General features: G+C 54.1%; 1 protein-coding gene across 1 annotated transcript in view; it reads left to right on the top strand.

Annotated features, from left to right (window-relative positions):
- DDX41 (DEAD-box helicase 41) overlaps positions 1-14,759 on the top strand; it is a 26,562-nt gene continuing 11,803 nt past the window's right edge. Inside the window, exons 1-2 of the mRNA XM_054976811.1 lie at positions 1-121; positions 256-387. Of these exons, the coding sequence (XP_054832786.1) occupies positions 98-121; positions 256-387 (156 nt within the window). The 5' untranslated portion in view covers positions 1-97. The remainder of the gene's footprint in view (positions 122-255; positions 388-14,759) is intronic.

Here is a 14,759-nt window from a genome sequence, read left to right on the forward strand (position 1 = left end):
CGCCCTGTTTCCTGATCCCCAGCCTTTCTGCGCCTTATCATTGGCTACGTGCACGTTATGGGGGGAGGGAGGGGCGAGTAACTGCGCTATTGAAAACATGGAGAGCGGAAACAGCAGGAAGGTATGTCTGAATCTGACAGAATTTTCCCCGCCTCTAACCCGAGAGTGAGATTCATTGACCCGACCCCCACGCAGGTTTTTCCAGGGGAAGTAACCTCGCCCTGACGAGTGACCGACTTTTAAAAATTCCCGCAGAGGCAGCATGAGGTGGAATCGGAGACGTCGGACTTATCAGGAGAGGAAGAGGAAGATAAAGAGGCGGTAGCGGAGGAGGATGACGACGATTATGTGCCCTACGTGCCGGTTAAACAGCGCAAGCAGCAGATGGTAAACGGGACTGAGGTCGCTCTGTGCCGCGGTTCTGTGTATGTTTGAGCGGATGCAGCGAATATCAATGCGTGCTGCTGTGGCGCAACAGCAGGGGGAGGCGGAGGCTTGCGTGCCCCCCTTTGTGGGCCTCTGCGTTTAGCTCGCCCCAGGGGGAAACTGGATGGCAGACTAGATGGACCTCTGGTCACAACCAGTAGGGCTCTTCTTGTGGATCTAAGCCCCTCTGAATTGATGGGGAGTTTACTGCGAAGGCAATGTGCATAGGATTACAGCTTCATCGCATATCCGTTTTGGTTTTGTTCCTGGCCCCCAACTTCGGCCTAACTAGTAGTGGATCGGAAAAGTGTTAACAGTTTGTAATGCTCCTCCTAGTGGTGCCCCTCCACGCCATTTATTAGTATGAAGCAAGGCATCACCTCTTTTCCTTTGGCTTCGTTTTTTCCTGTCCCCACCCCCTGCATTTTCCACTCAATTTCAGAGTTTAATTTCACAGACCAACAATATGCAAAATTTTCCTTAAAGTCAGTTCTTATAGTAGTACATGGGTATAAAAGATAATTGCACTCACTTAATTAGGACATTACAGGAGGGAACAGCTGTGTTTGAATCCAGTGGTACCTTGGAGACCAACAAGATTTCAGGGTATGAGCTTTTGAGAATCAAAGCTCCCTTCTTCAGATATGAAAAATTTTACCTGAAGAAGGGAGCTTTGACTCTCAAAAGCTTACACTCTGAAAATCATGTTGGTCTCTAAAGTGCCCCTGGACTCGAATCCTGCTGTTCTACTACAAACCAACACAGCTACCTACTTGAAACTACATTAGGGAAATAGCTGTATAGTTCAGATAGTGCCAAAGAATGTTAATGCGTAGGCACACTACACACTAATGTTGTGTAGTAGTTTAGCTGAAATGCCTGTGATTCTGTACTTTAACAGTTGCTACCTGTGCTTAGCTGGATCTCTGGCTTCCAAGCAGTTCTTCCACCTTTCTGAATTAATAATTAGAAACAAAGCTAGAAACAATGTTCTAAGGAGAAACAAGTTTTCTGTAGAATAACAGAGGTGTGACTTGCTGACAGTCTCTATCACAATAATCAATACACGTGTTTTGGGGTATAGAGAACATGGGTATACTGGTCATAGTATGTAGTGGGCCATTTGTTACATGTTGGCAGCACTAAATTAAAAGGCATGAAGTGGAGGCTGTTTTATTATTTATTTTGTATATGCTGCTTTTTAATATTCAGTTTTTACATTGGTTTACAGAATAAAATGATGTTAATCAATAAACATGAATTTTAAAAGCCCCACTGACTAAATTAAATAACTGCAGGACCAGTCTTTTGAAGTGTATTGGTTTTTCACTGGTGGGGGTATTCTGATGAGGGTTACATAAATGAAGCCAGGTTTTTCATCCTTGCTGTCATGAGGCACCAAGCCCTCCTCCACCACCTCCAGTTTTGGTCCTGCCTGCTTTGCAGCAACAGAGCAACATAATATCTCCTGCTTTGCTCATCATCTCCCATCAGATTATTACTGTAACCACATTAGTTAGGATGGGAAAAGTTGTAGGGCTTTTTCAAAGGCTAGAAGCCTCCACAGCCACCATGTGAGCAGCTAGAAGGCAATTCTGTCATCCCTCAATAAAGGTTGAATGAAGCATGGCAGAATGTTCTTGCAAAAGCCACAGGGGAAATGGAGATAGTTTCAGGTGGATAGCTGTGTTCGTCTGCAGTAGAAGAGCAACGTTTGAGTCCAGTAGCGCTTTAAAGACAAAAAAGATTTTCTGAGTATAAATTTTTGAGAGTTGAAGCTCCCTTTATCAAACGGGGAGCTCCTGAGACAACAGAAGTAATCTCCAGTGGCCCTAAGATGTTTCAGTACAGTGGCTCAGGCTCTCAGTCACAATTTATTCCTGTTGTGTCGAAGGATGGTGGTTGCAGCTCTAATGGCCAAGTTCTGAAAGTGCACTGAGAGTGGCAGCTATGTTAGCCAAATGTCCTGTCTTAGTACAACAGAAGTGTAAAATAGCAGGGATTTCTCTCAGTCTGTGTTGCAGTAATATAGATTAAAGCATATTATACTAAGCAATATAGAGTGATGCAGTTGTATTCTGTGTGAACTTTTAAACTTTGTATGAACTGTCTGTGTGGTTTTTTTTTCAGAGTGTTAGGTAACCAGAACAGGTGTGTGCTTTCATCTTTGACAGCTAATTAAAAATAGTGGCCTCTAATGTTCCTTTATCAGGGAATGAAACAATAGTGATCTATCATCTTAACTTTTTCTGCCATCTTTCACAGATTTATAGTTTTGTTTTGCAAGTTGGCTATAACATCATTTTTTGGCTAATTAGAAGGTTATGCAATAGAAATTATGAATATTCAATTAACCATCAAACCAATCATAGTTTGATTATGCTGTTACATGAAAAGATCTTAGATATTTACATAAGTTAACCTATAAAACATGCAAATTCAGATAATAGGTTAGAGTTCTGATTGGAAGATATCTCATGAGAATCTAGGTGAGATTTTATCTTTGTATTGTATGCTATGATAATTCTTAATGCATTTCATAGACACTTGGATTGTTTTAAACTTAAGAGTTTATTAGGAAATGTTAGCAAACCTAATTCTTACTGCCTTTCTGTGTTCTATTTTTGTGTTCTATTTATATTAATAACCATATATCTTTTAATTACCTGCTTCATTAAAACTAGGGTGTATTTCAATAAAAAGAAATAATAAACTTTAGACAGGTGTCTTTGTACTTTGATGAGAAGCAGCAAAGCAATAAAGAACCCTATATAAATAAATTTACTGATAAGCAAATTGTTCAAAGAGCAATTCTGTTTGATTCGGTTTCGTTTTCCCGGCCATGTCGGACGCTCCTCTCCGCAGGTCCGGGAGGAAACGTCCGAGCAGCCTGACCGGGCAGTTGACCCGCGAGGGTTAACCCCCAGGACTCCCAGTGAGGGAGATGGGGTCCGGAGCGCGGCGGGAAGAACCCCCTGAAAGCAATGCAGGGGGTAAATTGCCCGTTTGCTCCAACGGAGGCCGGCAGACTTGCGCAGCACCTCGCGTGCTGCCGGGCCATGGAGAACGGCAATAAGCAGATTTAAGGTGAAAACCTGTAAGTAAGCGAATCCCTTCTGACTTCTAAGCATATGCGAAGGATTGGTGGGAGTTGAAGCTAAGAAGGCGCGGATTTCTTCCCCTTCACGGAGTTTCGGAACTTAGTTGGCGCCCCCCCCCCCCCCCCAAGATGGCAACGAGAAAGCAGAGCCCAGCAATAAGTAAATCGGTGATGGCGACGTTACAGGGGAAGGGGGAAACCTTGGAAGAGATGGTGAGGCGAGCAGTCTTTGATGCTGTGCAGCCCTTTGTAGCGAAATTAAATGAAATGGGGCAAAAGGTTGATTCAGTGGAAAGCGAAGTGAAAACCATTAAAGAAACAGCGACCGGAGCAGAGCAGTCTGCACACGAGAACGCAGTACTCATGAAAGCAACAAGTAAGGAAGTGAAGCTTTAGGAGAATCAAATAATAGGATTGCAAGTGGACCGTGCCCAAACGGTACTGCGTCTTCAGAATGTAAAAGAGGAGCAAAGTGAAAATTTGAAAGATCTGGTGTCTGGACTTTTGGCGCCATTCGCAAAGGCAACTAAAGAAGAGTTAAAAAGCGGTATTTTGGAAGTCCGGCGGACATCTTCAAAGTATGTAATGAAGCGTCAGCTGCCTCGCGAGATTATTATTGACTTTTCATCTATGAAGACTCGGGACACCATTTTATATAATTCGTATAATGTGGACTTGGATTATTTGGGCAATAAGGTTAAAATATTGAAGGATGTTCCATTTTTGGCTCGTAAAAGAAGATTCAAGTATAAAGGACTTGCGGCTTTCTTGAGGAAATGTGATGTAAAATATAAATGGTTGTTTCCAGAAGGCGTCTGGTTTAGATATAAGGATCAAACTTACAAGATTGTGTCCGAGGCCCGACACGCCGGCCTCGGACTCCCCCCACCCCCACCCCCCCGACGACGCAGGGCCCACCTACCGGGTGGGAGAGGCCAAGGACGAGGCCCCACCGGCGAACGAAGGCCCCAGCAGCTGCGCCGCCGCTGCGCCGCCGCCCGCCGCCGCACCGGAGAGAAGGACCCCGAGCGGCCGTGGCAGCGGGCGCACTCGGAAGCGGCGGCCGGCGCGGTCAGCGCTCTGGCGGCGACGGCCCCGTCCGGGCCGCGGGGGAGGCCGCGGCGAGCGGGGCGAGGCCGCGCCGGGCTGCCAAACGCCGGCGCAGGCGCCCTCGGCCGAGCGGGATGGCGGCCGGGGCCAGCAGGGGGGAGGGAGGAGCAAGCCAGCCTGGGATTGGAGGACGGCTCGGGGAAGGGCCGGATCGCCCCGCCAGGGGCCAAGCCCGCCGTCCATCACAGGGCAGGAGGGCGGAGGGCAAGAGGCATTGGGGGAGAGCGGGGCAGCCCGGCTAGCAGCCCACCAACGGGGTAGAGGGAGGTGGGCCCAATGGGCGGGGATGCAGGTGGCACAGGTGTTGGGATTGATGGTGGGTGGAAGCACTCGGGGGTGAGGGTGGAGCTGGAGTGGGAAAAGTATTTAAGGAGGCTCTGGAGGCAGGCCGAGGAGGAAGGTACTGGACGAGACAAAGCAGGTGCCCTGCGTTCTAAGGCGAGCATCCTGCCGTTTGTCAGCTGGCTGCCCTGAAGGCTAAGGCGCAGCCGGCCGGGTGGAGCCCCGTGCTGACCGGCCCGCCGGTCAGACAAGGGCCGCCCTAGTCTGAGGCCGCCTGTGAAGGAGCCTGCACGCTTCCTTGAGGACCCGCCCAGCCGCCCCAGGCTACCAGCACGGACCCGCCGGGACCGCCCCGCCCAGACCCGCCGCCAGGGGGCGTGCCACAGCCTGACATTGTGGTGGAGAATGTGGGCACGGATCCTGCTGTGAGGCGCCCGCGACCCCACCTTCCGACCCCACCCGGGTGGACGAGGCCTCGCACCTATCTGCGCCCGGCAACCTTCGGCCGGCCCAGGCTTGACTCCGAGGCGGTACCGACGGAGGGCACCCCCATGGACCAAGCGGCCGCCGCAGCAGCGGGCGGGGCCGGGCAGCCCGCGGCCCCTACGGCCCTGGACTTGGGCCAGCTCAGCCAATGGATGGCCGAGCAGCAAGTGCGGCTCCTGCGGGACCTGATGGCACAGCAGCAGGAGTCACAGGCTACGTTGCTCCGAGGACTGGCCCAGACTCTGGGGGCCGGACCCACCGCATCGGCCCTCGGTACCGACGGAGGGCACCCCCATGGACCAAGCGGCCGCCGCAGCAGCGGGCGGGGCCGGGCAGCCCGCGGCCCCTACGGCCCTGGACTTGGGCCAGCTCAGCCAATGGATGGCCGAGCAGCAAGTGCGGCTCCTGCGGGACCTGATGGCACAGCAGCAGGAGTCACAGGCTACGTTGCTCCGAGGACTGGCCCAGACTCTGGGGGCCGGACCCACCGCATCGGCCCTCGGCCCCGTGCGAGGGGCACCCTTTCAGCTGACCAAGCTGGGAGAGGCGGACGAGATAGATGCCTACCTGGAGGCATTCGAACGCACAGCGGAAGCCGCCCAGTGGCCCCGGGACCAGTGGGCATTCATCATTGGCCCTTATCTGACGGGGGAGGCCCAGGCGGCCTTGAGGGCCCTCCCCAAGGATGAGAGCGCTGACTACCGGGTGCTGAAAGCCGCTATTCTCGACCGGTATGAGGTGACACCCGACTCCTACCGTCAGAAGTTCAGGTCCATCACCTACAAAAAGATCGAGCGGCCCAGAGCCCTGATCAACGCGCTACGGGATGCCGCCTACCGGTGGCTGAAGCCCGCCTTGGAGGGCGAGAAGAAGATTGTGGATCAAGTGGTCCTGGAGCAACTGCTCAATATCCTCCCCCCCAAAGCCCGACAGTGGGTAGCCTGCAGCCACCCCGCGAGTCTGAAGGAAGCCACGGCCCTCCTAGAAAACTTCGCCGCGGCGGCAGACCCACGCGAGGCCCCCCGGGACACGGGCCCAGGAACAAGGACCAGCGGGTCCTCCCCCCGGCCTCTAGAAAACCCGCGCCCGGGGAGGGCCAGGTCCGGGGCCCGGGAGGCGTCTGGGCCGCGACCGGGGGCCTCCCGGGCACCCCCGCTGCTCCCCGGTCGTGAGGGGGCCTGGGGCCGACCCCTGTCCGGGCCCGGACCGGAGGCCACCCCAAAGGGTTCCCGAGACCCCGAAGACCGGGGCCCGTGCTTTAAGTGCGGCCAGCGGGGCCACTTCATCCGCGACTGTCCGCTCATGGAGTGTGACGCCGGCTGGGAAGAAGCCTACCCAGTGACGGCCCGCCCGCCAAGGCCGCCGCCGCTGATAGTGATGGTAGAAGTGGCAGGACGGCGCCTGTCCGCCTTCTTGGATAGCGGCAGTTCCATTTCGATGATCCGCACACGCCTGCTACCGCCCCACTTACCCATCGTCCGCTCGACGGCCGTGGCCTGCTTCCATGGCCACTCGGAGACCTACCCGGTGGTACGAGTGCCTCTGACCTGCCGAGGCCAGACCTGGGAGGTAGAGCTAGCCCGAGTACCGGCCCTGCCCTACCCTGTTCTCCTGGGCCGCGATGCCCCCAGCTTCCACCAACACCTCCAGGCAGCACGCGGGCCCGAGGAAGCCTTGCCCGCGGAGGACCCGAGGGAGGGACCCTCCACGGTGAACGACCCCACAGCAGACCCGAACGCCCAGGACTGGTCGACGGACCCCAGCTTCATCGCTCGCCAAGCGGACGATCCCACTCTAGGTGGGCTCCGAGACGCCGTGGCGGTGAGTGAGGGGGTCGTGATGGATGGCAGGCGGGCTGGGAGAGTACCTCGGGTGATCCAGGAAGGGGGCGTGTGGTTCCGCATCACGAGGGCCAGGGGTGGCGAGGTCCGACAGCTTCTGGCCCCCCAAGGCTATCGACCACGTATACTCGCCCACGCGCACGATCACAGCTGGGCCGGACACCAGGGACCTGCTAACACCTTGGCCCGAGTGCTGGGCCGGTTCTTCTGGCCCTCGGTATCCCGGGACGTGAAGGACTACTGCCGCACCTGCGAGGTCTGCCAGCGAACAGCGGGTCGGCCGCCCCCGCGGGCCCCCTTGGCACCCCTGCCCATGATCCGCACGCCCTTCGAGAGAGTGGCTATGGACTTCATAGGCCCGTTACCGCGGACCGCCCGGGGATGCAGGTTCGTCCTCGTCCTGGTGGATTATGCCACCCGGTACCCGGAGGCCATACCCCTGCGGACGATGCAGGCGCCCGGCGTGACGCGAGCCCTGGTACGATTCTTCGCGCAGGTGGGCATTCCCAAGGAGCTGGTCACGGATTGTGGCACCCCGTTTACGGCCTCCGTCACCCGTCAGTTATGCCGCACCATGGGAGTACGGCAGATCTTCACCTCCATATACCACCCTCAGACAGATGGCCTAGTGGAGCGGTTCAACCAAACGCTCAAACAGATGCTACGGCGTCTGGCCCACGACCGCCCAGCCCAATGGGACCTCTTCGTGGACCCCTTGCTGTTCGCGGTCCGCGAATCGCCCCAAGCTTCAACCGGCTTCGCCCCCTTTGAATTAGTATATGGGCGCAACCCTCGGGGGATCCTGGAAGTGATGGAGGGGCGGCGGGCCGAGTCATCGGAACCCCCAGGGAGGCCCGCTCCTGAATATATGAAAGAACTCCAGGAACGATTAGAAGCAGCCAGGACTTTGGCCGGGCAGAATCTGGAGAAGGCCCAGGCGGCCCAGAAGGCCCGGTACGATCGCGGGACCCGGCTGAGAACCTTCAAGGAAGGGGATCGTGTCCTGGTCAACCGCCGAGTGTTCGGGCCCGGGCACCACGGCGACCCATGGCGGGGTCCCTTCCAGGTCAAGCGGGTATTGGGGTCCCATTCCTATGAGGTCCAGTGCGGCGCCTCCCCCCGTCAGTCCAAAAGCCTGCACATCAACGACCTCAAGGAGTGGCAAGAGCGGCCCTCCGGCACCTGCCGACTCGCGGACGACCCACTGGACCCGCCAACGGGGGAGCTCCCGTGGACAGACCGCCAGCCGGAGGGAAGCGCGCCGGGGCTCGACGAGGCGTTGGAGCCCCACCAGCGGCAGCAACTCCAGGCGCTGCTGGAGGACTTGCCCGGCTGTTTTTCCACCCGTCCGGGACGCACCCACCTGGCTGAGCATAGGATTCCCACAGACCCCGGTCAAGTGGCCCGGGCAACCTGGAGGCCCCTCCCCCGGAAGCAATGGGAGGCCGTGGCCCGAGAGGTGGAGGAGATGCTACGCCTGGGCGTAATCCAACCCTCACACAGCGAGTGGCGCAGTCCCATTGTGCTGGTCCCGAAACCGGACGGGTCCGTGAGGTTCTGTGTCGACTACAGGGAGGTAAACAAGGTCGCAAAGTTCGATGCGTACCCCATGCCCCGGGCCGAGGTGCTAATCGACCAGCTAGGCGCGGCTCGCTACCTTTCGGCGCTAGACCTAACCAAAGGATACTGGCAGGTTCCCATGGCCCCGGGAGACCGCGAGAAAACGGCTTTCGCCACCCCCCAAGGGCTGTTTGAGTTCAAGGTCATGCCTTTCGGGTTACACGGGGCCGCCGCCACCTTCCAGCGGCTGGTAGACCGGGCGCTGGCTCAGTGTCAAGGTTTCGCCACCGCCTACATAGATGACATCTTAATCTACAGCCCTGACTGGCCATCCCACCTCCGCCATCTCCGCCAAGTGTTACGAGCCCTCCGTGACGCAGGGCTGAAGGCCAACCCCACCAAAAGCCGACTGGGCTTCCAGGAGCTGAAATACCTCGGGTTCCTCGTGGGGCGGGGGCAGCTGAGGCCCCTCCCGGACAAGGTGGCGACACTGGAGGCGTGTCCCCTGCCGAAATCCAAGAAGCAGCTAAGGGGGTTTCTGGGGCTGGTCGGTTACTACAGTAATTTTATCGCACAGTACGCCAGCCGAGCCAGCCCCCTTACGGACTGCCTGCGCAAAGACCAGCCCAACCAGGTCCAGTGGACGCCGCCCCGGCGGCAAGCCTTCCTCGACCTCAAGGCTACTCTGTCAGGGTCACCAGTCCTGCGCAACCCTGACTTCGACCGGCCCTTCATTCTTCAGATGGACGCATCCGATAGCGGGCTCGGGGCCGTCCTGTCCCAGGACCACGGCGGGCAGGAGCACCCGGTCCTGTTCATCAGCAGGAAGCTCCAACCAGCTGAACGCCGTTACGCGGTCGTGGAAAAAGAGGCCCTCGCTGTCAAGTGGGCTGTCGGGGCGCTGCAATATTACCTCGCTAATAACCCCTTCACCCTCGTGACGGACCACGCCCCCCTTGTCTGGATGTCCCGGCTTAAGGATCACAATGCACGCGTGCTAAGATGGTATCTGGCTCTTCTACCCTTCAGCTTTACGATCCGTCACAGACCAGGGAAACAGCATGTCAACGCCGACTTCCTGTCCCGGATGTTCGCCGGGGAAGCCACGCCCGACGCAACGCAAAGAGGGGGGGGGTGTCCGAGGCCCGACACGCCGGCCTCGGACTCCCCCCACCCCCACCCCCCCGACGACGCAGGGCCCACCTACCGGGTGGGAGAGGCCAAGGACGAGGCCCCACCGGCGAACGAAGGCCCCAGCAGCTGCGCCGCCGCTGCGCCGCCGCCGCACCGGAGAGAAGGATCCCGAGCGGCCGCGGCAGCGGGCGCACTCGGAAGCGGCGGCCGGCGCGGTCAGCGCTCTGGCGGCGACGGCCCCGTCCGGGCCGCGGGGGAGGCCGCGGCGAGCGGGGCGAGGCCGCGCTGGGCTGCCAAACGCCGGCGCAGGCGCCCTCGGCCGAGCGGGATGGCAGCTGGGGCCAGCAAGGGGGAGGGAGGAGCAAGCCAGCCTGGGATTGGAGGGCGGCTCGGGGAAGGGCCGGATCGCCCCGCCAGGGGCCAAGCCCGCCGTCCATCACAGGGCAGGAGGGCGGAGGGCAAGAGGCATTGGGGGAGAGCGGGGCAGCCCGGCTAGCAGCCCACCAACGGGGTAGAGGGAGGTGGGCCCAATGGGCGGGGATGCAGGTGGCACAGGTGTTGGGATTGATGGTGGGTGGAAGCACTCGGGGGTGAGGGTGGAGCTGGAGTGGGAAAAGTATTTAAGGAGGCTCTGGAGGCAGGCCGAGGAGGAAGGTACTGGACGAGACAAAGCAGGTGCCCTGCGTTCTAAGGCGAGCATCCTGCCGTTTGTCAGCTGGCTGCCCTGAAGGCTAAGGCGCAGCCGGCCGGGTGGAGCCACGTGCTGACCGGCCCGCCGGTCAGACAAGGGCCGCCCTAGTCTGAGGCCGCCTGTGAAGGAGCCTGCACGCTTCCTTGAGGACCCGCCCAGCCGCCCCAGGCTACCAGCACGGACCCGCCGGGACCGCCCCGCCCAGACCCGCCGCCAGGGGGCGTGCCACAGCCTGACAGATTACATCAGAAGCGCAGCTGACAGACTTTTTGCTCAACCATCAGGAGTTTCAGCAGGAAGAAAGTTCAAAATCTGAAGGGGAAAGTGGGGGGGAGGAGAGAGCGGGCGCAGCTGCTCCAGCCGCGCAGAGAGAACTGAGACTGAGACGCAGGGCGGGGGAAGAAAGCCTGATCCTGAATATAGTTTGTATTGTATAAAATCTACCAATCTGATAGCATATTATTATTATTTTTTATAATTTTTTTATTTTTTTATTACATTAACTAACAATACAGAGGGAAAGAAGGGGGGCAGGGGAAGGAAAGAGAAAAAAACAGCAACATATAACAACACTACACTACAAATAATGCTTTCCCTTCATACTGCCATTATTAAAAAATTAAAACTTTATAAGATATTGATGGAGTGGTTGACCTTGCAAAATACAGATTACAATCCAAATTAAGTCTTCCTCCCCCCCCCCCCGGGCCTCGGACGCAGTTCTCTCTGAGCAACTGCAACCGCAGTGCTTGTTCCCTTCCCCCCCCCCCCTTCAGACTTCAAATCCTTTTCTTCTTGCTTGGTGTCTTGCTGAAATTCTTGATTTTTGTCCTCAAAATCCCTTAGTTGATCTTCTGATGTTATCTTGTAAGCTTGATCTTTGTAACTAAACCAGATACCTTCCAGAAATAGCCATTTATACTTTATTCCATGTTCCCTCAGAAGAGCTGCGAACTTTTTATACTTAAATCTTCTTTTCCGAACTAAAAATGGGACGTCCTTCAGTATCTTAACTTTATTACCCAGAAAGTCCAGATCCGCATTGTATGAGTTGTATAGGATAGTGTCTCGGATCCTCTTAGATGAAAAATCGATGATGATCTCGCGAGGCAGCTGACGCTTCGTTGCATATTTTGAAGAAGCCCGACGGACTTCCAAAATGGCGCTTTTTACCTCTTCTTTACTTGCCCTTGTGGGTGTTGCCAATAGTTCCGAGGCCAGACCCCATAAATCCTCATTTTCCTCCTCTTTCACATTCTGGAGGCGCAAAATTGTCTGTGTTCATTCCACTTGTAGCCCGATCAGCTGGTTCTCCACCAGCTTTAACTCTTTATTCGTTGCCCTCATGAGTGACGCATTTTCCCGAGCAGACTTCTCTGCCCCCCCCCCCCCGCTGCTTCCTTAATGGTTTTCACTTCACTCTCAATTAAGCCCACCCTTTGATCTGTTTCATTCAGCTTGTCAACACAGGGCTTTATGGCTTTGATAACCGACCTCTTCACCAAGTCCTCGAGCGACTCTCCTTTCCCCTGCAGGGCAGCCGAGATTGACTTGCCCAAAGCGGGACTCTGCTTTTTCGCTGCCATTTTAGGGGGGGGGACCGCCGACCAAATTCTGAAACTCAGCGAGGGGGAAGAACGAGCCTTCTTAGCTTCAGATCCCACCACTCCTTCGCGTGCCCTTGTAATAACAGAAGGGATTCGCTTACTTACAGGCTTCCGCCTAGTTCTGCTCTTTGCCGTTTTCCATGGCCCGGCAGCACTCGAGGTGCCGCGCACGTCTGCCGGCCTCCATAGGGACAAACGGGCAATTTACCCCCCGCATCGATTTCAGGGGGCTCTTCCCGCCATGTCCCGGACCCTGCCTCCCTCACTGGGAGTCCTGGGGGCTAATCTTCGCAGATCAGCCGCCCGGTCAGGCTGCTCGGGCGCTTCCTCTCGGACCTGCGGAGAGGAGCGTCCGACATGGCCGAGAAAACGAAAACGAATCCCAATCTGATAGCATATTAGAAAGTTAACTTTTAAGAAAAATTACAGCACGAAGGGAATACAAGACATGTAGTGTAGTGTTTGTTGTTTATGTGTTGCCCTCCCCCTTTTCCCAGTCCCCCCTTCCCTTTTCTTTTCCCTCTCTCCCCTTTATATTTTTGCAGTCTTTTGTAGTTTTTTATGTTAGATATTAAAAATAAAAAAAAATTCAAAAAAAAAAGAGCAATTCTGTTTGACAGGTCTTGAATTGCTAAAGCTATCCAAGAAAAAGATAAATCTTTCCTTTGAGCTAGCAGAAGCTTAGTTAAGACATGGGCAGGGAGTCTGTTACATGTAGAATGCTCCCCTACCCAGCTGCCAGGGATGTATCCTCTCTTCTCTTAATTAATTGGTAAGGGACATTGCCTCCTGATTTTTGCTGATGGATGAAAACATCGTTGTGAAGGAAATCCAAATGAATCTTACAGAAGGAGGCAAATGGATCTGTTTATTCTGTCCTTTTGATCTTATCCTTCCAACCCAGAATTCTAAGCCCAGTTACTGCAGTTGACCTAAAAAAGTGCAACTCTGTTAAGATTGCCTGCAGGGAGCAGGTCTAAGCAGATCTACTCTGAAGTAATCCCATTTTATTCTGTTGGGTTTACTCCCAGTAAAGTGTTTTTAGGATTGCCATCTAAGACTTCTATGTTATTCTGTGCCTGTACTCTACACTAAACAAAGTTGATCTAATAAAATATAGTTCCTATGATTCCCAGCGTACCATGGTTCCTTCCTGTTGATGACTTTCTTGGTGCCTGTTTGAACCTTCAACAAAGTATGCATTCAGGCAGAAGTTTCTTCCACCTCATTGGAGTAGAAGATGCTTCAGAACTCAAAAACTATCACCTTTGTGTCCGCAGGGAACACCCATTCAAAAGTAGCTGCTTCCAGTGTAGGAGGATGCCTATGTTGGCCAATGATTGTCTAGAAAAAGAAAAAATATCTATTAGCACAAATATCAATTGAGGTAAAACTAGACATGTAAGATATTAACTAGAAGATAACTTTTTGTGATTGACCCTCTACCTTGTAGCAGCCATTTTGTGATTGTACCTGTGGCAGCCATTTTGTAATAGCATCCACTTTACATTTTGCAAATACCAAAAGTTCCAAAGACTTAACAACATTAAGAACCACTTGTCTTGTAAATGTCAAAATCATAGACCACCCTAGTCCTGCCTTCTTCCAGCATTACTTTCTTTGGACAATATTCCTGATGTTTTTACCACTGCATTTCCCTGGATTCATAGTATAAAATGGAGTTGCTGTGGAAATGCTATAGTTCCATTCCCATTGATTTCTGCTAATCCTTGGAAAGGTGCTTCTCATTTAGTTGCCTGATGCACAACTCTTTTGTAGACAGTGGACTCTTACTGGCTGACTATTACTTTCTTCATATAGATACAATGTTGTCTCAGGACTAAATACTGGGAAGTGTGCATATGTAGTAGCTTTGAGGCTAAATATTCTTTCTGGTTTGGGGGCAGAGGAGCTTGTATAATTAAATTACACACAAAACTGTTTTCCAGAAGCATGAGACACATATTTAAGAATTATGTGCATGATGTGAATGAGAATAGATAGATAAAGCAAGGGGGACAGAAAGCATTTTGTTGGGGTGGGCAGGAGCAAGATATGAGTGTGGTGTTTTGTAAGGAGTGGTTTGTTAATAAAAGAAAAATGAATTATGGGGAGAGAATTGCAGTGAGATGGAACTGGAGCTGGGCCGTTTCCACATGTCTTACCTTTTGTCGGCACATCGTGGAAGACAGCGTCTTTGCGTGTGAAATCGCGCCAGGAAGATGCTGTTATTGTGTAAAATCGCGTGAGAAGATGCTGTCTTCCGTGATAACAGCGTCTTCCTGGTGCGATTTCGCACGTGAAGACACTGTCTTCCGCGATGTGCCGGCAAAAGGTAAGACTTGTGGAAACGGCCCTGTAGTCCATGCCAATGTGAACCAAAGTTCTTGAAGTGACCTCTTCATATCTAGGCTTTATTTGGTAGGTAGAGTCAAATTTAGGGTGCATTTTAAAAAATGCATCCTACGAGTCATGTCATACCTCCCTCTGTCATTCATTCAAGGAAGCCTTGAAAAGAGTGA

The sequence above is a fragment of the Eublepharis macularius genome, chromosome 4 (genome assembly GCF_028583425.1).
Source record: "Eublepharis macularius isolate TG4126 chromosome 4, MPM_Emac_v1.0, whole genome shotgun sequence".
Lineage (NCBI taxonomy): Eukaryota > Metazoa > Chordata > Lepidosauria > Squamata > Eublepharidae > Eublepharis > Eublepharis macularius.